This window comes from Oncorhynchus mykiss, chromosome 20 (assembly GCF_013265735.2).
Source record: "Oncorhynchus mykiss isolate Arlee chromosome 20, USDA_OmykA_1.1, whole genome shotgun sequence".
Lineage (NCBI taxonomy): Eukaryota > Metazoa > Chordata > Actinopteri > Salmoniformes > Salmonidae > Oncorhynchus > Oncorhynchus mykiss.
In genome coordinates this window covers 11498488-11519646 of record NC_048584.1, presented here as the reverse complement: position 1 = coordinate 11519646, position 21159 = coordinate 11498488, and the positions used below count along the sequence as shown (strand labels likewise).

The window sequence follows — 21159 nt, the reverse complement described above, 5'->3', positions numbered from 1 at the left end:
TGATGTTCAAGAATAGGACGTGGAAATATGGAAGTATAGATTAGCCAAATTGTTTTACCTGAACATAACCTCAAAACTAAAACGATCTACGGTCCGGAGTCCCCGGCCACGATCTACGGTTCGGAGTCCCCGGCCACGATCTACGGTCCGGAGTCCCCGGCCACGATCTACGGTCCGGAGTCCCCGGCCACGATCCACGGTCTGGTTCCTCCGGCGACGATCTACGGTCCGGTTCCTCCTGCAACGATCCATGGTCTGGAGCCTCTGGCGATCCACAGTCCGGTTCCACGAAAGCAGAGGGATCAATGAGCGGAGCGGGGTCTACGTCCCGAACCGGAGCCGCCTGGCAGCTGTCTATCGTTGTCTCTGATTGGGGATCACACTTAGGCAGCCTTTTTTCCTCCTTTAGTTTGTGGGATCTTGTTTGTGTGTAGTTGCTTTCAACACTGTATGTAGCTTTACATTCGTTTTTGTATTTTAAATTTTTTTTGGTGTCATTTAATAAGAGTAAAATGTACGCCTACCACGCTGCACCTTGGTCCAATCCATCTCTAAACGATCGTGACAGGTGCCTTGTGAGAATTTGTCAGCGAGTGGGTAACCCGCCTCTACCATCCTTTCTATTGGCCAATGTGCAATCACCGGAGAATAAACTCGATGAGCTCCGTTTGAGACTGTGCTACCAACGGGACATTAAAAACTGTAATATCTTATGTTCCACTGAGTCGTGGCTGAACGATGACACGGATAATATGCAGTTGGCTGAGTTTTCCATGCATCGGCAGGACAGAACAGCTACGTCCAGTAAGACGGGGGGGGGGGGGGGGGGGGGGGGTCTATTTGTCAATAACAGCTGGTGCGTGATGTCTGAGGTAGAGTAGCTCATAATAAGCTGTTGACCACACTATCTACCAAGAGAGTTTTCATCTATTTCGTAGCTGTCTATTTACCACCACAAACCAACGCTGGCAGTAAGACCACACTCAACGAGATGTATAAGGCCATAAGTAAACAAGAAAAATGCTCATCCAGAAGTGGCGCTCCTAGTGGCCGACTTTAATGCAGGCAAACTTAAATCCGTTTTACCTCATTTCCTCATGGGTGGTTAGAGCGTCGGGCCAGTAACCGAAAGGTTGCTAAAGCGAATTCCCAAGCTGACAAGGTAAAAAAATCTATCGTTCTGCCCCTGAACAAGGCTGTTGTTGTAAATAAGAATTTGTTCTTTCCTGACTTGCCTGGTTGAATAAAAAAATACATAATAATTTCTACCAGCATGTCACATCTGCAAACAGACTCTTGACCACCTTTACTCCACACACTAAGATGTGCATTTGGCAAATCTGATCATAATTCTATCCTCCTGATTCAGAACAGAAAGTACCAGTGACTCGCTAAATATGGAAGTGGTCAGATGACGCAGACGCTATGCTAAAATACTGTTTGGCTAGCACAGACTGGAAAATGTTCCAGGATTCATCCAATGGCATTGCGGAGTTGTTCAGTAATTTTGTAATCAATGTTAATAAATTCCAATTATCTTTATCTGTCTGATACCCAGAGGTTGTAAAGTTATGGTCTTAAATAAAACAGACAGAATTCCCAGCTCACAATTGATCAGATCCAGGTTTATTTGCGAGAGCTCTCCCGTGCATACACAAATACATTCCTTTCATACCATTCTAACCTAAGCACATGCATACACACCAACATAAGGATTTTCTCATGAGTCACACCACAGTTTATAACCACTCAGCTGACAGTTCCAGTCTCCCCCAGATACTAGAGTTCAGGGGAGGGGCTCTCCCTGTCTGTCACGCCCTGGCCTTAGTTATCTTTGTTTTCTTTATTATTTTGGTTAGGCCAGGGTGTGACATGGGTGATTTATGTGTTTTGACTTGTCTAGGGTTTTTTGTAGATTTATGGGGTTGTGTTCTTTTAGGTGTCTAGGTAAGTCTATGGTTGCCTGGATTGGTTCTCAATCAGAGGCAGGTGTTTATCGTTGTCTCTGATTGGGAGCCATATTTAGGCAGCCATATTCTTTGGGTATTTTGTGGGTGATTGTTTCCTGTCTTTGTGTTTTATGCACCAGTTGGGACTGTTTCGGTTTTCACGTTTATTGTTTTGTAGTTTGTTCATGTTTGAGTTTTCTTATTAAAGAACCATGAACTATAACCACGCTGTGTTTTGGTCCGCCTCTCCTTCCCAGGAAGAAAGCCGTGACCGAATCACCCACCACAACAGGACCAAGCGGCGTGGTGACAGACAGCGCCAGCAGGAGCAGCGCAATCAGGACTTCTGGACATGGTAGGAAATCCTTGACGGGAGAGGACCCTGGGCAAAGCCAGGGGAGTGTCGCCGCCCCAAGGTGCAGCAGGAGAAGCGGCAGCAGGAGCAGCGCAAGGAGGAATGGACATGGGAGGACGAGTTGGACGTGATGGACCCTGGACACAGCCGTGGGAATATCGCCGCCCCAAGGCAGAGCTGGAGGCAGCCAAAGCGGAGAGGTGGCGGTTTGAAGAGGCAGCACGGAAGCAGGGCTGGAAACCCGAGTGTCAGCCCCAAATATTTCTTGGGGGAGGCACACAGGAAGTATGGCGAAGCCAGGTAGGAGACTTGCGCCAACTTCCTGTGCTTACCGGAGAGCGAGAGAGACCGGGCAGGTACCGTGTTATGCTGTGGAGCGCACGGTGTCCCCAGTGCGGGTGCATAGCCCGGTGCGGTACATACCAGCTCCTCGCATCGGCCCGGGCTAGAGTGGGCATCGAGCCAAGTGCCATGAAGCCGGCTCTACGCATCTGGTCTCCAGTGCGTCACCTTGGGCCGGCGTACATGGCACCAGCTTTACGCATGGTGTCCCCGGTTCGCCTGCACAGCCCAGTGCGGGCTATTCCACCTCGCCGCACTGGCAGGGCGACCGGGAGCATTCAACCAGGTAAGGTTGGGCAGGCTCGGTGCTCAAGAGCTCCAGTGCGCCTGCACAGTCCGGTCTATCCAGTACCACCTACATGCACCAGCCCACCGGTGGCAGCCCCCTGCACCAGGCTTCCTGTGCGTGTCCAGAGCCCAGTACTCCCTGTTCCTCCTCCCCGCACTCGCCCTGAGGTGCGTGTCCTCGGCCCAGTACCACCAGCGCCGGCACCACGCACCAGGCCTACCGTGCGCCTCGCCTGTCCAGCGCTGCTAGAGCCTTCCTCCTCTCCAGCGCCGCTAGAGTCTCTCGTCTGTCCAGAGACGCTAGAGTCTCCCGTTTGTCCAGAGCCGCCGGAGTCTCTCGTCTGTCATGAGCCGCCGGAGTCTCCCGTCTGTCATGAGCCGCCGGAGTCTTCCGTCTGTCATGAGCCGCCGGAGTCTCCCATCTGTCATGAGCCGCCGGAGTCTCCCGTCTGTCATGAGCCGCCGGAGTCTCCCATCTGTCATGAGCCGCCAGAGTCTCCCGTCTGTCATGAGCCGCCAGAGCCGCCAGTCAGCCAGGATCAGCCAGAGCCGCCAGTCAGCCAGGATCAGCCAGAGCCGCCAGTCAGCCAGGATCTTCCAGAGCCGCCAGTCAGCCAGGATCTTCCAGAGCCACCAGTCAGCCAGGATCTTCCAGAGCCGCCAGTCAGCCAGTATCCTCCAGAGCCACCAGGATCTTCCAGAGCCGCCAGTCAGCCAGGATCCTCCAGAGCCGCCAGTCAGCCAGGATCCTCCAGAGCCGCCAGTCAGCCAGGATCCTCCAGAGCCGCCATTCAGCCAGGATCCGCCAGGGCCGCCATTCAGCCAGGATCCGCCAGAGCCACCATTCAGCCAGGATCCGCCAGAGCCGCCATTCAGCCAGGATCCGCCAGAGCCGCCATTCAGCCAGGATCCGCCAGAGCCGCAATTCAGCCAGGATCCGCCAGAGCCGCCATTCAGCCAGAAGCCCTCAGTCCAGTGGGGCCATTTAGTAGGGTTGCCAATCCTAGGTCGGAGGCGGGGGTCGCCGTTCCTAGGATGCTACAAAAACTGACTAAGACTATGGTGGAGTGGGGTCCACGTCCCGCGCCAGAGCCGCCACCGTGGACAGAAGCCCACCCAGACCCTCCCCTATGGGTTTAGGTGTGCAGCCGGGAGTCCGCACCTTTGGGGCGGGGGGGGGGGGGGGGGGGTACAGTCACGCCCTGGCCTTAGTTATCTTTGTTTTCTTTATTATTTTGGTTAGGCCAGGGTGTGACATGGGTGATTTATGTGTTTTGTCTTGTCTAGGGATTTTGTAGATTTATGGGGTTGTGTTCTTTTAGGTGTCTAGGTAAGTCTATGGTTGCCTGGATTGGTTCTCAATCAGAGGCAGGTGTTTATCGTTGTCTCTGATTGGGAGCCATATTTAGGCAGCCATATTCTTTGGGTATTTTGTGGGTGTTTGTTTCCTGTCTTTGTGTTTTATGCACCAGTTGGGACTGTTTCGGTTTTCACGTTTATTGTTTTGTAGTTTGTTCATGTTTGAGTTTTCTTATTAAAGAACCATGAACTATAACCACGCTGTGTTTTGGTCCGCCTCTCCTTCCCAGGAAGAAAGCCGTGACACTGTCTTATCTTATCTCCCCAGATTTACAGCCAGGTCGGTTCAAAAATATGTTAATGAGCCCCTTCATTCTCTTTCTACACCCACAAACATTCCTTTCTTCATAGATCTATGCTACATGACCCCTTCCTAATGAACAAACATTATTTAACACTGCTAGAAAGACAGGGTAAAATTCTGTTAGTTATAATTCTACGTTAAATGTATACATCATTTAGTCATTATTCATAAAAATCCCATAACAGGAGTATACCACCTTAGTTACCGGCTTCATGTTTAAGTGCATCGATGACATCATCCCCACAGTGACCGCACGTACATATCCCAACCAGAAGCCATGGATTACAGGCAACATCCGCACCGAGCTAAAGGCTAGAGCTGCCGCTTTCAAGGAGAGCATGAGAGCACCAGCTGTTCCAGACGATTGTGTGATCACACTCTCCGTAGCCTATGTGAACAAGACCTTTAAACAGGTCAACATTCACAAGGCCGCAGGGCCAGACGAATTACCAGGATGTGCGAACCAATTGGCAAGTGTCTTCACTGACATTTTCAACCTCTCCTTGACCGAGTCAGTAATACCTACATGTTTCAAGCAGACCACCATAGCCCCTGTGCCCAAGAAAGCAATGGTAACCTGCCTAAATGACTCTGCCCCGTAGAACTCACGTCGGTAGCCATAAAGTGTTTTGAAAGGCTGGTCATGGCTCACATCAACAGCATCATCCCGGAAACCCTAGACCCACTCCACATCTGCCACGCTGATCCTCAACACGAGTGCCCCTCAGGGGTGCGTGCTTAGTCTCCTCATGTACTCCCCGTTCACCCACGACTGCGTGGCCAAGCATGACTCTAACATCATCATTAATTTGCTGACAACACAACTGTGGTAGACCTGATCACCGACAATGATGAGCCAGTCTATAGGGAGGAGGTCAGAGACATGGTAGTGTGGTGCCAGGACAACAACCTCCCCCTCAACGTGAGCAAGACAAAGGAGATGATCGTGGACTACAGGAAAAGGAAAAGTTCCTTGGTGTCAACATCACCAACAAACTATCATGGTCCAATCACACCAAGAGAGTTGTGAAGAGGGCACGACAACACCTTTTCCCCCTCAGGAAACTGAAAAGATTTGTCATGGGTCTCCAGATCCTCAAAAAGTTCTACAGCTGCACCATCGAGAGCATCCCGACCGGTTGCATCAGCGCCTGGAATGGCAACTGCTCGTCATTTGACCGTAAGGCGCTACATATGGTAGTGAGTATGGCCCAGTACATAACTTGGGGCCAAGCTTCCTGCCACCCACAACCTATATACTAGGTGGTGGAAGGCCCAAAAAATTGTCAAGGACTCCAGTCACCCAAGTCATTGGCTGTTCTCTCTGCTACCGCACGGCAAGCGGTACCGGAGCGCCAACTCTAGGTCCAAAACACTCCTTAACAGCTTCTACCCCCAAGCCATAAGAATAATTCATCAAATGGCTACCCGGACAAATTACATCGACTAACCTGTACCCCCGCACATGGACTCGGTACCGGTACTCCCTGTATATAGCCTCATTATTGTTATTTAAAACATTTTTTTTTTAACTTTAATTTATTTAGTAAATGTTTTCTTAACTCTACTTTCTTAAAACTGCATTGTTGTTTAATGGCTTATAAGTAAGCATTTTATGGTATGTTGTATTTGGCGCATTTGATAAATACAATTTGATTTGGATCCTATTTCAACACTGTGTAATCAGGCAAATTTGCAGAACTGCTAAACCCAGAACCAATCAGAACTCCCATACATACCCCTGGTGATGAAGGAAGCTAATGGCCTGCTTCTATACAGGATGTAAACACAGCCTCAAATGAAAACTGGAGCCTGTTTCTGTATCATGTGTGATGAGCTCCCAAAGACTGAAATAAGATACCTGTTTTTGAGTGCACTTGAAATATGCAGCATGTGTTACCAATTGTCTTGATCATATGAAGAGGTAACTCCGTTAGCACGATCATATGTCTCATTTCAAGCAACTTGCAGCAGGCTTAAAGAAACACTCAATCATATACTTTGTATATAAAACCAAATAAAAGCATGTAGATAGAAAGATGTGTGTGTCATGTATGCTGGAATGGAGGTTTAAAAACTACAGCTGCATATACATATTAGCCAACACAGCATATCCTACACATATAGCGTACCTTGCAATACAATCTTCTCTTCATAACAGCTCAGCAAAAAATTATACAATGTGCTCTGCAATACGATGACCAGCTTCCTTTCCCTTTTAGCTTCTAGACCAGATGAGTTCTCAAATGTCAGAAGCTGCCCAATAGCATGGTGGGCATGCATAATGTTGGATGCACTGGAATATAAGGTATGGAGAACAATAAAGAGTCTGCAGGAAGGATGATAGAAAAAGCAGCTGAAGAATTCATGTTTTGCGTTCCAAAATACTAAATGTTCAGTGAATGTGAATATATTTAGGTGGTTAAAATGATTAACTTTCCTACTAACCTTCTAAAAGTTGCCCGTGTCAAATTCTTGCCAATCCATTATTCCGACTACCAAATAGGAAGAATAATCTTGAAGAATCTACAGCAGCGTTTTGTATAGTTAAACCTGTAAGGTCCCGTAATGGATAACAACAGTCTTTGGTTATATCACATTATCAGGTGTAGCTACAATCTGTAGCTAACTCCAACTAGGCCTATTGGCAGGGATAAAGTGGCATTTCTTATTTGTCAGGATAAATACAATTTGTGAGTCCTGTCTTGATGACTGTATGAGCTATACAATACCTTCCCTATAGAATTTTGTAGTCTTAAATTATTACTTGGAATAATGATAGCTAAAGCTTCCTGTCCCGGAATGACATGCTAATGATAAAGCCAGATAGAACAATGAGTAAGATACGCTCGGTGTTTCCACTCACTACTAAATATGGTAGTGAGAGGAAGCCCAGTGGCCGGTAGTGGGAAAAGATTGAAGGAGATGGATTTTGTCCGTCATTCTGCAACTTCTCATCGATGAAACATTTGATCTCAATACAGTTTTCTGTTTCCAAAAGTAGAACCTGTTATATAAACATAGTGGACTAAGTTTTGTAGACTTTACCCATTGCTCTATGTCTTTAATGACGTTGTACTCTTTCAACAAATTTCCTGCATTCCCTTCTCCCTCATACTAGATCTCAGTACACTGTACTGTACACTGTACACCCACACTGTAGAAATACATGCTCCACGGTCTCTGTTTCCTGGCAATAATCACACTTTCCTGTTGGATGCTTTCCTAACACATTTAAAGTATTACTCAAACGGCTGTGTCTCACCCTCAACCTTGTAAAAAAAGCCTCCCCTCTTCTGTCCCTTCCTACCGTACTCCCCTCCCCCGACTTTCCTCTGCACTTGAAATAAATGCCTGCCCTTAGTATCTCTTGTCCACTGCTCCTGCCATCTCTGCACCATCATGGTACATGGCAGGTGCCTTGCTCATTGAAACTACAACATCCCCACTACTAAGTGCCTTTTGAGCCAGTATATCAACTGCCTTGTTCCCCTCCTCCCCCACATGGCCTGGGATCAAAGTAAATCTTATCTGTGTCCCCATGTGTCTAATCCTGCCATGGGTTTGTAGTACATCATAAAGGAAGTCTTGTCTGCTACGTGAGCTAAAGGACTGGAGACTCATCAACACTGCACATGAATCAGAGCAAATAACTACTCTGTCTGGCTTCCTTCACCCACTGCAAGGCCAACAGTATGGCCATCAGCTCTAACGTACAGTATATACAGTCAGATGATCTGTCAAACGGTTCCTGACTGACACCCCACATTCCTGCACTACAAATGCTAACCCAGTACGTCCTGTCCTTGGATCTTTTGAACCATCTGTGTAAATGGCCACAAAATCCTGATACACAGTATCCAGATGTCTCTTAAACCAATCAGATGGATCAACACCCTCCCAATCTTTCCATAGTCCCTCCAACACTTCTAGATCAACTAGGGTATTACCCACCCACCCAAAGCTCGTGTTCTGTCCTCGCTCATGTACCCAGCAAGCCTGTAAAATTATTTTCGCAGGATGAGGCACACCATGTCCCTGTAGGTTGACCCAATCATTCTTTGCCAGCTGCTGTCTCCTAATGTGCAATAGCATATCCCCCATCTCCACCTGTAGTGCAGCCACTGGGGAGAGACGAAACGCCCCACTATATATTCTGAGTCCTTGCCTCTGTATGAGCCTAACTAATAAGGTTGGGGCTGCGGAACCATATGCTATACTGCCATAGTCTATTACAGATCAGATCAATGCAACATTCATGGTCCTCAATGAAGAACGCCCAGACCCCCACTCCTTCCCTGTCAGACAGCACATCACATTTAGTACCTTCTTACACTTTCCCACCACTCTCTCAATGTGTTCTGCTCAGGTCAGCCTAGTGTCAAAGTCTACCCCAAGGAACCTGAAGGCCCCCACCCTCTCCAAGTTTCTCCCATATAACCTCAAGCGTACCTCATCTCCGACCTTCCTCCTGGTAAAGAACAATGTCTGAGTTTTCTCTACAGAGAACCTGAATTCCCACATTAATGCCCACCGCTCTACCTCATCAATTGCTTCCTGTACCTTCCTGATTATGCATGGCACATTTCTTACTCTTTTCCCCTCCATTAGGCCCCATCATCTGCAAATAACGACCTTCCAATATCCGGCCGGACCTGAGAGTAAACATCAACGATCATGATTGAGAACAACAGAGGACTAATCACGCTCCCCTGCAGTGTACCGTTATCCACCAGGTAGCTGATAGAGACTTCCCCACACTCACCTGGATAGACCTTCCAAACAGGAAATCCTTTATCCAGTTGTACGTTCTTACTCCAACCACCATAATATCAAGCTTGATTAACAACCCCTCCTTCCATATCATATGCCTTCTCCACATCAAAAAAGACAGCTACAACAGTCTCCTTCTTGACCTCTGCTTCTAAGCAGAGTGCTGTGTCCATAGTACCCCTCCCCTTTCTGAACCCACACTGATGTGGCGATACTAGCCCTCTGCTTCCTTGTCTAGTGCCTCATCACTAAGATGGGCCAACATAACATCGCACACCTCATCTTTCCCAGGTGAAGTTAACCCAGTGTTACCTATTGCCCTTATCTCTGCCATGGTAAAGGGTGCATTCAATGCATCATTTACATCCTTCCCCCTATCCAGCACTCCAGGGTGCTCCTCTCTCATTCTCTCTCTCCCCCCTGCCCCTCCTCTGACAAATTTGCTGAGCTATGCACTTCTACAAACGCTTCGGCCTTCATCTCTTACTGCCACATCCTCCCCACTCGTCAACACTGGATAATCCCACTCCCTCCTGACCCCACTCATCCTCTTAATCATCCCCCACACTTCTCCCACTGGTGTCGCCCTTCCAATTGTGTCACAAAACCGACGCCAACGTGACCTCTTTGCCTGACAGATAGTTCTCCTCACCAGGGCCTGCTCATACTGAATCAGATGTTGGAAGTTGTAAATGCCCTGTTCCTACTCCTCACCATTGCCCCACACTCCTCCATCCACCATGGGACTGCTTTCCTCCTTCTCCTCCCAGAACTATTAGGTATAGCCTTAGTAGCTGCCCCCACTAAAGCTGTTATCACAGCTCCTGAAACTGATCGCTCTATGTGCATTCGAAAGTGTCACATAAACTTAAAAATGTAATGCTCAAGGGGGGCAGTTCATGCAGGAACCAATTGGGTGCTGGGAGGGAGGGAGAAGGGGGGTTCCTGCAAATAAAATAATGCCCACATGCAGGAACGCCCCTAATTGCGGGCTGCAGTTGCACACTATTGGTCCAGCTAGCGAACATAAATGTATTTTGAAAAAATGGGCAAGAATTGACATTGCCAGCAAACGGAAACGTGTTAAGAAGAAATACATATACACAATATTTAAAAACCAGCTCTTCCCTCTCCAGGGACCGATCATCTCGAAAACTAAAGCATATACGATGCGTCGGCCCACAAACAATGTGGTTTCGGGTTGATCAGAGTCTTTTGGCTGTGTGTTGGGCTGTCTGCCTACTGTATTGTACTGTGAGAAGGCAGGCAGATAGGGGGCACCTCACCAAAATCTCCCGCTCAACTCCACATTCAACCCCCCCACCAATTTACCTTCTAACTTCAACGCATTTTAAAACCGACCACAGGATTTAAACATCTGATTGCTTTATTTATTGATTCTATTTTCGGTTAGTTTATGGTTTGTGTTTTTACACTCCGGGAGGGCAGAAATGGCCGCCAACATGTACCGGGTCGGAGGTATGTCACATTGTTTTTTTTTAATGAAGTCGAAACATGCAGATTTATCAATGCAGCAAATGTGTTATTTTATCTTATATATATATACCTGTGGTGTCATTTCTGATATTATACTTGCAAACGTGTGCTGTCATTTCCCGGAGAAACGCATGGATTTCCCAATATTTGCGATTCTAATGGGTCAGGCCTCGCGACTATCGTGGCCATACCAGTTAGCCCTTAGCTCGCATGCTACACCATAAACATTTACTATTTTCTTCTTTAGCTTTATGCACGTAGTTTCACTTTATATCCCATTTAATCCACACATGCACGGCCATGCATTGCATGATTTGCTGTGTGCGTGTTTGATTTAATTTGTTGTTTGGAATAGGTGCCTTTGTATTTGGCTCCTTTTTGGCACGCATCCATGTATTACGGCTCCTTATTGCGTTTGCTAGCAACTAGCCAACTACCCCCCCCCCCTTGGTTAGAAGTGCAGGCTTTGTTGCCAATGCACTTAATTATCGTAACCGTTATAATAACGCTCTATTGTTTGACAGTGTGAAGGAAATGTCCCATACATCTTTATTTGGTCGTCTTACTGTTGCTCATATTCGGATGGCTACATAACTAGCTATGTGGTTAGCTTTACCAGGTTAGCCACCTAACAGTTAGAAAGCTGTTGATGGCATCCGACATTGTCTCATGATGGCGTCGCGGGAATGACTCTTTCACGTTTGCGAGGATAGCCAGCTACTGTTTTATGATACTTATCCCACAACATCTGTGCAACAAAAGTCGGCGGTAAAGGAAATTGTATTTCACCTTATATATATACACACACGCTGCTGGGTGAAAATATTTACTGGCAACAATGTAACGATTTTTTTCTACTTGGCTACAGAATATTGGAATGTGTCACGTGATGTCTAATTTGTTGTCATTTTGAAGCTAGTTGTTGGTGATGTGTTTTCCACCGGATGTCACTGTATATATTTCATAATGCTTCAATATGAAATTATTGCTATGATATTATATCAACTCTGTTAATATGTAATCTGGCTATGGGTTGAGAGTGGTTGTCTGTGTATGGTCTGTCTTTCTGAGTAGAGATGTGAACTGTGTGTGTGCAGTATGGTAGCAAGCCATTTTGATGACGGTTGACAGGCATCTCTATAGGTAGAGGTGCCACTCAGATCTGATTGACTTGTTTAACTCTGACCTGAACCACCAACTCTCGGAAGGAATTTTGTGTGTGTGACTGTGTACCCTGGCTCCCAGCATTTGACTACTGCAGCCTCTGCCAAGGGTTCTGGATCTTTATGGCACAGACAGGACACAGTGGCCTGGCCCCTTAACTGCAGGGTCACTGGTTTAAGCCCCATTAGGTTTGTTCCACCCTGTTGTTGAATTTGGTGTTAGAACAGGGCTGGAATAAAAGCCTGCACACCTAGTAGTTGTAATGGATATATGTAATGGTTATATGGCAGGCTGTGTGTTAATGTGATGTTATTCTGTTCTCTTCCAGACTATGTATTCTTTGAGAATTCCTCCAGCAACCCTTACCTGATCCGCCGGATAGAAGAGCTCAACAAGGTACTGCTCGCCCTGGAGTGTGTGTTTGTGTGTGTAATTCAAGTACTCTGGCCGATGTGCCTGAGGAGGGAATAGGTGGAATGCCTGTCTGTTTTGTGACTTTCCCTCTCCTCCCCTGCGCTAGTGTGTGTGCGCGTGCATGTGAGATTGTGTGTGTAATATGATGCGTAGCAGCAGATGTTACCTGCCTACAATTGTCATTTTCAATCGGCAGGTGAGAATGGGCACACTTCCTCCCTTCCCCCTCGCTCTCCATCAGTATTAGAGATGTGACCAACGGAAACATTTTATTAACACTTAAACCTCCATTTTTCTATCGGTTTTCCGCTAAAACGATACAAATTCATAAAATTCCACGTGAATTCACAATGTAGATGGGCTACATCACGCTTCCCTTAGAGAGAGACAGATTTATAATATATGCTGCTGGTGCTCTTGCTTTTAATGAGTGTAGCTTGTTTGTAATCACAAGTCATCAAACCGACACTAGGCTATGGTCATAGAGCCTCCGGGTGGCAAGATATTAGGAGATATCTAGGCTAATAGATGGAATTAAAATGACAGAACTAAAAGTTAAACAATAAGGACAAGCTACAACACCAAGAGCCAAACAGGTAGGCTGCTATTAATTAGTCTATCAGCGTGAGTGAATTTTGTTGCAATCTCTCTCTCTCTCTCTCCCCCCCCCCCCTTCCCTGCTCCCCTCGTCACTCACAATTGAGCTGCTTCTCTGCTTCAAGCCTCTCACTCTACCTTGTACATTACAGCTCTGGTTAGTAAAGTAGCTAAATATACTGCTCAAAAAAATAAAGGGAACACTTAAACAACACAATGTAACTCCAAGTCAATCACACTTCTGTGAAATCAAACTGTCCACTTAGGAAGCAACACTGATTGACAATACATTTCACATGCTGTTGTGCAAATGGAATAGACAGCAGGTGGAAATTATAGGCAATTAGCAAGACACCCCCAATAAAGGAGTGGTTCTGCAGGTGGTGACCACAGACCACTTCTCAGTTCCTATGCTTGCTGACTGATGTTTTGGTCACTTTTGAATGCTGGCGGTGCTTTCACTCTAGTGGTAGCATGAGACGGAGTCTACAACCCACACAAGTTGCTCAGGTAGTGCAGCTCATCCAGGATGGCACATCAATGCGAGCTGTGGCAAGAAGGTTTGCTGTGTCTGTCAGCGTAGTGTCCAAAGCATGGAGGCGCTACCAGGACACAGGCCAGTACATCAGGAGACATGGAGGAGGCCGTAGGAGGGCAACAACCCAGCAGCAGGACCGCTACCTCCGCCTTTGTGCAAGGAGGAGCAGGAGGAGCACTGCCAGAGCCCTGCAAAATGACCTCCAGCAGGTCACAAATGTGCATGTGTCTGCTCAAACGGTCAGAAACAGACTCCATGAGGGTGGTATGAGGGCCCGACGTCCACAGGTGGGGGTTGTGCTTACAGCCCAACACCGTGCAGGACGTTTGGCATTTGCCAGAGAACACCAAGATTGACAAATTCGCCACTGGCGCCCTGTGCTCTTCACAGATGAAAGCAGGTTCACACTGAGCACATGTGACAGTCTGGAGACGCCTTGGAGAACGTTCTGCTGCCTGCAACATCCTCCAGCATGACCGGTTTGACGGTGGGTCAGTCATGGTGTGGGGTGGCATTTCTTTGGGGGGCCGCACAGCCCTCCATGTGCTCGCCAGAGGTAGCCTGACTGCCATTAGGTATCGAGATGAGATCCTCAGACCCCTTGTGAGACCATATGCTGGTGCGGTTGGCCCTGGGTTCCTCCTAATGCAAGACAATGCTAGACCTCATGTGGCTGGAGTGTGTCAGCAGTTCCTCCAAGAGGAAGGCATTGATGCTATGGACTGGCCCACCCGTTCTGGGAAATCATGTCTCGCTCCATCCACCAACGCCACGTTGCACCACAGACTGTCCAGGAGTTGGCGGATGCTTTAGTCCACGTCTGGGAGGAGATCCCTCAGGAGACCATCCGCCACCTCATCAGGAGCATGCCCAGGCGTTGTAGGGAGGTCATACAGGCACGTGGAGGCCACACACACTACTGAGCCTCATTTTGACTTGTTTTAAGGACATCAAAGTTGGATCAGCCTGTAGTGTGGTTTTCCACCTTAATTTTGAGTGTGACTCCAAATAAATTTGATTTCCATTGATAATTTTTGTGATTTTGTTGTCGGCACATTCAACTATGTAAAGAAAGGAGTATTTAATAAGGATATTTAATTCATTCAGATCTAGGATGTGTTATTTTAGTGTTCCCTTTATTTTTTTGAGCAGTGTATATATATTTTTTTCCCTCTTGCTAAGGTCACAGCATTATTGCATTAGGTATTTGTCCATTTTTTTCATGTTCCCGCTGATGATGATTGGGACCTGTTAGTGGTAGTTTTGTGATAACTGCACTGTGATTTTAATTTGTGAAGGGGGAAAAAACAGTTTTTCGGTTAGGGAATTTGTCGTCATGTTAAGACTCCCAATTTTGTTTAAAGTTCACACCCCTAATCCGTACCTCCCTCCCCTCTCTCCTCCTCCATGCTTTTCCTCCAGTGTGTTTAATCTCAGAGGAGACAAAACATCTGTCTGACCAATCAGGCAATCAATCAATGTATAGTATCGTTTTTTGTATATAATGTATGTAAACCTTTGTGTAAATTCCTGTGTCTGTTTCTGTCTCTTTGTTGTCTTTTGCTAGTAGCGCCATATTACCGGGTAACATTCTGGATATGCGTAAATGTAAAATGTACTTTGCAAATAAATCATCTTTCAGTCAGTGTTGTGGCTCCTGGGCCAGGGAGCAGCGTCTCAGACTTGTTACTTAGTCCCAGCCCCTCTCTCATTTCAAATCAAGTGTTTATACTCTCTCTCCCCCTCCCATAGACAGCCAGTGGTAATGTGGAGGAGTATCATTTAATTGTGATAAATCTGTTGTTTTAAGAGTTCACTTTACGTCTCTCTCTCTCTCTCTCTCTCTTCAGACGGCCAGTGGCAATGTGGAAGCCAAGGTGGTGTGTTTTTACAGAAGGAGAGACATCTCACACAGCCTCATACAGTTGGCTGACAAACATGCGAGTAAGTGGCTCTGTGCGTGGGGCTGGTCCGTCCGTCCATATGTGTGCTTTTGTGTAGTAGTGTAACAACTGGCGGTAGCTGAATGTCTGGAGAGTTTCCTGATCCTTACAGCAGGGGTCCAGGTTCAGACGGTCGTGTTTAGTGTGTGTGTGTGTGTGTGCGCAGAGGACTTAGAGGAGGAGAAAGAGGAGGAGAAAGAGAGTCCGTTGGAGGCAGAGCTGACAGACAAACAGAAACATCAGTTACGCCACAGAGAACTGTTCCTCTCCCGTCAGTATGAGAGTCTACCAGCCACACACATCAGGTACACACACACACCCTACTGTAACAGGCAGTACCCCTGCATACCCACTCACCCAGCCATAAAACCATGTTAACACAGACAACGGTGCTCGTTTTCTCTCCTTTCACTCCCCCATCTTTGTCTCGCCCCTCGCCATCTCTCTCCTCTTTCTGTCTTTTTTTTTTCAGGGGGAAGTGTAGTGTGGCATTATTGAATGAGACTGAAGCTGTCCTCTCCTACCTGGACAAAGAGGTAAGGGGGCTTGTGTGTGTGCACCATGCATCCACATCTGCCATTAAAATGCCTACGATGCGTCATCTTTGTGTGTGTGTATAATGTAAAACGTGTGTGTGTGTTTAATGTAGGATACATTCTTCTACTCGCTGGTCTACGACCCTACCCAGAAGACACTGTTGGCTGATAAAGGAGAGATCAGAGTGGGACCACGCTTTCAGGCCGATGTACCTGACATGCTACAGGAGGGTAGGCACACACACACACACACACACAGACATACTTACCATACGTTCTTTACACACACTCACACCCTCTGACTGTATTAATCTCTTTGTAGGGGAATCAGATGAGTGGGACCAGTCAAAGTTAGAGGAGAAGCTGTGGGATCCTGATTGTCCTCTCTCCAGCAAACAGATTGACCAGTTCCTGGTGGTCGCACGGTATGACATTTAACCTCTAACCCCTGACCTCTCAGTTCCTTGATCTCCTTGATCTCTAGCCCCTGACCTCAAAACTGTGTTTGTAGGGCGGTGGGAACGTTTGCCAGAGCGCTGGACTGTAGCAGCTCGGTCAGACAGCCCAGTCTACATACAAGTGCAGCTGCCGCCTCCCGAGACATCACACTGGTAAGACACACACACCATTTTTAATTGTCCTGGGTTTGGCTGTTGGTCTACGACGGTAACCTCTCACATCCACTGATCAACTCTATAACGGTCGATCTGCCTGTGTGTATGTGTGTGTCTAGTTCCATGCGATGGACACGCTGCATCGTCATGGTTACGACCTGTCCAGTGCGTTGAGTGTGTTGGTGCCGTCCGGTGGGCCGGTGCTGTGTCGGGACGAGATGGAGGAGTGGAGCGCCTCGGAGGCAGCCATGTTTGAGGAGGCTCTGGAGAAATACGGAAAGGACTTCAACGACATAAGACAAGACTTTGTAAGTGTGTGTGTGTGGAGGTCAGGTGCTCATGAATAGCCATACATGTGAGATTGCCTGTGTATATAGTAAACTGTGTTTTGCGTCTGACACGTTGGGTTCAGAATTACCCTGGTCAGCCTGCTCAACTTTTTTTTTTGAGGGATCTGACCCACAGACATCAAAAACATGAGTTAATAATACTTTTCTCTCACTTTAGCTACCGTGGAAGTCTCTGACCAGTATAATAGAGTATTATTACATGTGGAAGACAACAGACAGATACGTACAGCAGGTAAGTCTCGGTATCTCTACACCACTCCTGCTAACTAACTAGCTAGCTTAGCTGTTAGCCACAACGTAGCATCCAGTGCCAAGCTATCCTCTGGTGTTTCCTTGGCTTGCAGTCTAACTCTCCTCTCTGTTTCTCTCCGAGCAGAAGAGACTGAAGGCAGCAGAGGCAGAGAGCAAACTGAAACAGGTTTACATCCCCACATAGTAAGTGTATGTTTTAGAGGTCGACCGATTATGATTTTTCAACGCTGATACCGATTATTGGAGGACCAAAAAAGCCCGATACCGATTTTTATATATATTTGTAATAAATGACAATTACAACAATACTGAATGAACAATGAACACTTTTATTTTAACTTAATATTATACATAAATAAAATAAATTTTGTCTCAAATAAATAATGAAACATGTTCAATTTGGTTTAAATAATGCAAAAACACAGTGTTGGAGAAGAAATTAAAAGTGCAATATGTGCCATGTAAAATTTTTAAAAAAAACTAACGTTTAAGTTCCTTGCTCAGAACAAGAGAACATGTGAAGGCTGGTGGTTCCTTTTAACATGAGTCTTCAATATTCCCAGTTAAGAAGTTTTAGGTTGTAGTTATTATAGGACTATTTCTCTCTATACCACTTATATTTCATATACCTTGACTATTGGATGTTCTTATAGGCACGTTAGTATTGCCAGCCTAATCTCAGGAGTTGATAGGCTTGAATTCATAAACAGCGCTGTGAAGCAAGCATTGTTAAGAGCTGCTGGCAAACGCAGTAAATTGCAGTTTGAATGAATGCTTACGAGCCTGCTGCTGCCTACCATCGCTCAGTCAGACTGCTCTATCAAATATCAAATCATAGACTTAATTATAATATAATAAACACACAGAAATAAATACGAGCCTTGGGTCATTAATATGGTAAAATCCGGAAACTATCATTTCGAAAACAAGACGTTAATTCTTTCAGTGAAATACGGAACCGTTCCGTATTTTATCGAACGGGTGGCATCCCTAAGTCTAAATATTGCTGTTACGTTGAACAACATTCAATGTTATGTCATAATTATGTAAATTTCTGGCAAATTAATTACGGTCTTTGTTAGGAAGAAGTGGTCTTCACACAGTTCGCAACGAGCCAGGTGGCCCAAACTGCTGCATATACCCTGACTGCTTGCACGGAACGCAAGAGAAGTGACACAATTTCAGGCACCGCATCGATTATATGCAACGATGGACAAGCTAGATAAACTAGTAATATCATCAACCATGTGTAGTTAACGAGCGATTATGTTATGATTGATTGTTTTTTTATAAGCTACGTTTAATGCTAGATAACACCTTACCATGGCTCATTGCTGCCTGCGCTCTCGTAACAGGTGGTCAGCCTGCCACGCAGTTTCCTCGTGGAGTGCAATGTAATCGGCCATAATTGGTGTCAAAAAATGCCGATTTATGAAAACTTGAAATCGGCCCTAATAAGTCAGCCCTTCCAATTAATCGGTCGACCTCTAGTATGTTTGTGTGTGTGGGTGCACAATGTCCATATACACTACATGAGCAAAAGTATGTGGACACCTGCTCGTCAAACATCTCATGGGTATTAATATGGAGTTGGTCCCCCCCTTTGCTGCTGTAACAGCCTCCACTCTTCTGGGAAGGCATCCCACTAGATGTCGGAACATTGCTGTGGGGACTTGTTTCCATTCAGCCACAAGCATTAGGGCACTGATGTTGAGCGATTAGGTCTGGCTCGCATTCGGTGTTCCTTTCATCCCAAAGGTGTTGGATGGGGTTGAGGTCAGGGTTCTGTGCAGGACAGTCAAATTCTTAGATTCCCAGATTCGTGCCAGATAGTGAAGCTTGAATCATCACTCAAGAGACGAAACGGGCCTCCCGGGTGGCGCAGTGGTTAAGGGCGCTGTACTGCAGCGCCAGCTATGTCATCAGAGTCCCTGGGTTCGCGCCCAGGCTCTGTGGTAACCGGCCGGGACCGGGATGTCCGTGGGGCGACGCACAATTGGCCTAGCGTCGTCCGGGTTAGGGAGCGATTGGTCGGTAGGTATCTCCTTGTCTCATCGCGCACCAGCGACTCCTGTGGCGGGCCGGGCGCAGTGCGCGCTAGCCAAGGTCGCCAGGTGCACGGTGTAGCCTCCGACACATTGGTGCGACTGGCTTCCGGGTTGGATGCGGTACTGCGGTAAGCAGTACGGCTGGTTGGGTTGTGTATCGGAGGACGCATGACATTCAGCCTTCGTCTCTCCCGAGCCCGTACGGGAGTTGTAGCAATGAGACAAGATAGTAGCTACTACAACAATTGGATACCACGAAATTGGGGAGAAAAAGGGGTAAAATTCAAACAAAAAAAAAAAGAGCGTGTTTCCACTGCTCCAGAGTATAGTTGTGGCGAGCTTTACACCACTCCAGCCGACACTTGGCTGCTCGGCCATGGAAACCCATTTCATGAAGCTCTGAACGAACAGATCTTGTGCTGAAGTTGCTTCCAGAGGCAGTTTGGAACTCTTTAGTGGGTGTTGCAACCGACAACAGGCGCTTCAGCACTCGGCGGTCCCGTTCTGTGAGATTGTGTTTCCTACCACTTTGTGGCTGAGCCGTTGTTGCTCCTAGACGTTTCCACTTCACAATAACAGCACTTACAGTTGACCGGTGGCAGCTCTAGCAGGGCAGACATGTTTGTCTTTAGTCGTTACATAGGATTGAGATTGTAAGCTTTGTTGTCTCCACTTTCCTCTCGTTTCGCAGCAATAAGCCCAACCCTAACCAGATCTCAGTGACCAATGGGAAGATGGCGACGGTGAATGGGGCGGGGCCTGGAGCCTACCATGCAGCGGGGGGAGGACGGGCCTGCGAGAGCTGCTACTGTAAGTACACTTTCCTCCCTTCATCCATCCATCCATCCAGCTCTCCATCCCTGATGAGACTGATGAACAGTGTTTGAGAGGAAACATATTGATGGACTGTTAGATATTGATCATGTTTATTGATTATGCATTGATAAGGTGTATGAGTCCTTATATACGTGTGTGTGTGTACAGCAATGCAATCAGCCCAGTGGTACTCGTGGGGGCCGCCCAACATGCAATGTCGCCTGTGTGTCTCGTGCTGGATGTACTGGAAGAAGTACGGTGGCCTTAAGATGCCAAGCAGAGCGGAGGTGCCTGAGGAGAAGACCCCACCAAGCCCTGTGCCCAACGTAAGACTTCACCTTTAATTACCCCCACACGTCCTCTTTAATATTGTACACCACTCAACATAAAACCAAATTCTGCTTATACAATGTTACTGAAAGTTCAGAACAGTTGATCTTCTTGGTCATGGAGAACAGGTATTCATGTGTGCCTTCTCTCCTTCTCTAGGAGCCTCGGTCGCGCGGCCATGGCCCCCGCCAGTCCAGTCACATGGTGCCGGTGCGTAACAGCGGCAGCCCCAAGTCCTCCACAAAGACCAAGCAGGCCTTCCTGCTGCAGGCCACCCGCCTCACCAAGCTGGCACGCCACATGTGCCGCGACATCATCAGACTGCGACGCGCTGCGCGGCGCCCCTTTGTGCCCATTAACTGTGGCGCCATAAAGGCAGAGTGTAAGAGCTCCTTCAATTCCTAACTTCTGCCTCATGACACACACACACGCACGAACACACACACACACACACACCGCCCCCCTCCTTCACCTTGACACCCCCCTTTTCACCCCACCTCGCTGTCTCCGCCCCCCCCCCCCCCCCCCCCCTCCCTGTCTGTCTCTCTCTCTGTTTTTGTTATATTGTATTATATTATTATTATTATTTTGGTTTTTGTATTCTCCCCGGTTTCAATAAAGACTGCCTGTCCTCATGACTTTTGGGTTTCATCATCTGTTCGTTTGTCTGTTTTTGGTTCGTTTTTAATT

At 47.1% G+C, this 21159-nt stretch overlaps 2 protein-coding genes across 3 annotated transcripts in view; one reads left to right on the top strand and one right to left on the bottom strand.

Annotated features, from left to right (window-relative positions):
- LOC110498967 overlaps positions 1 to 10183 on the bottom strand; it is a 29785-nt gene extending 19602 nt beyond the window's left edge. Inside the window, exon 1 of one of the 2 annotated variants that reach the window (XM_036955771.1) lies at positions 10085 to 10183. In XM_036955771.1, the coding sequence (XP_036811666.1) occupies positions 10085 to 10105 (21 nt within the window). In that variant the 5' untranslated portion in view covers positions 10106 to 10183. The remainder of the gene's footprint in view (positions 1 to 10084) is intronic. The other variant, XM_036955772.1, reaches the window with a different exon arrangement.
- A 198-nt stretch (positions 10184 to 10381) lies between these two features.
- Positions 10382 to 21107, top strand: LOC110498965 (metastasis-associated protein MTA3). The gene is made up of 14 exons (XM_021575705.2): positions 10382 to 10849; positions 12360 to 12427; positions 15431 to 15524; positions 15690 to 15828; positions 15996 to 16059; positions 16173 to 16290; positions 16382 to 16484; positions 16571 to 16670; positions 16793 to 16981; positions 17181 to 17255; positions 17400 to 17458; positions 20015 to 20133; positions 20308 to 20465; positions 20629 to 21107. Exons 1-14 carry the CDS (start codon positions 10822 to 10824, stop codon positions 20872 to 20874), a joined length of 1560 nt encoding a protein of 519 aa, XP_021431380.1. The 5' UTR covers positions 10382 to 10821; the 3' UTR covers positions 20875 to 21107.
- Positions 21108 to 21159: the final 52 nt, after the last annotated feature.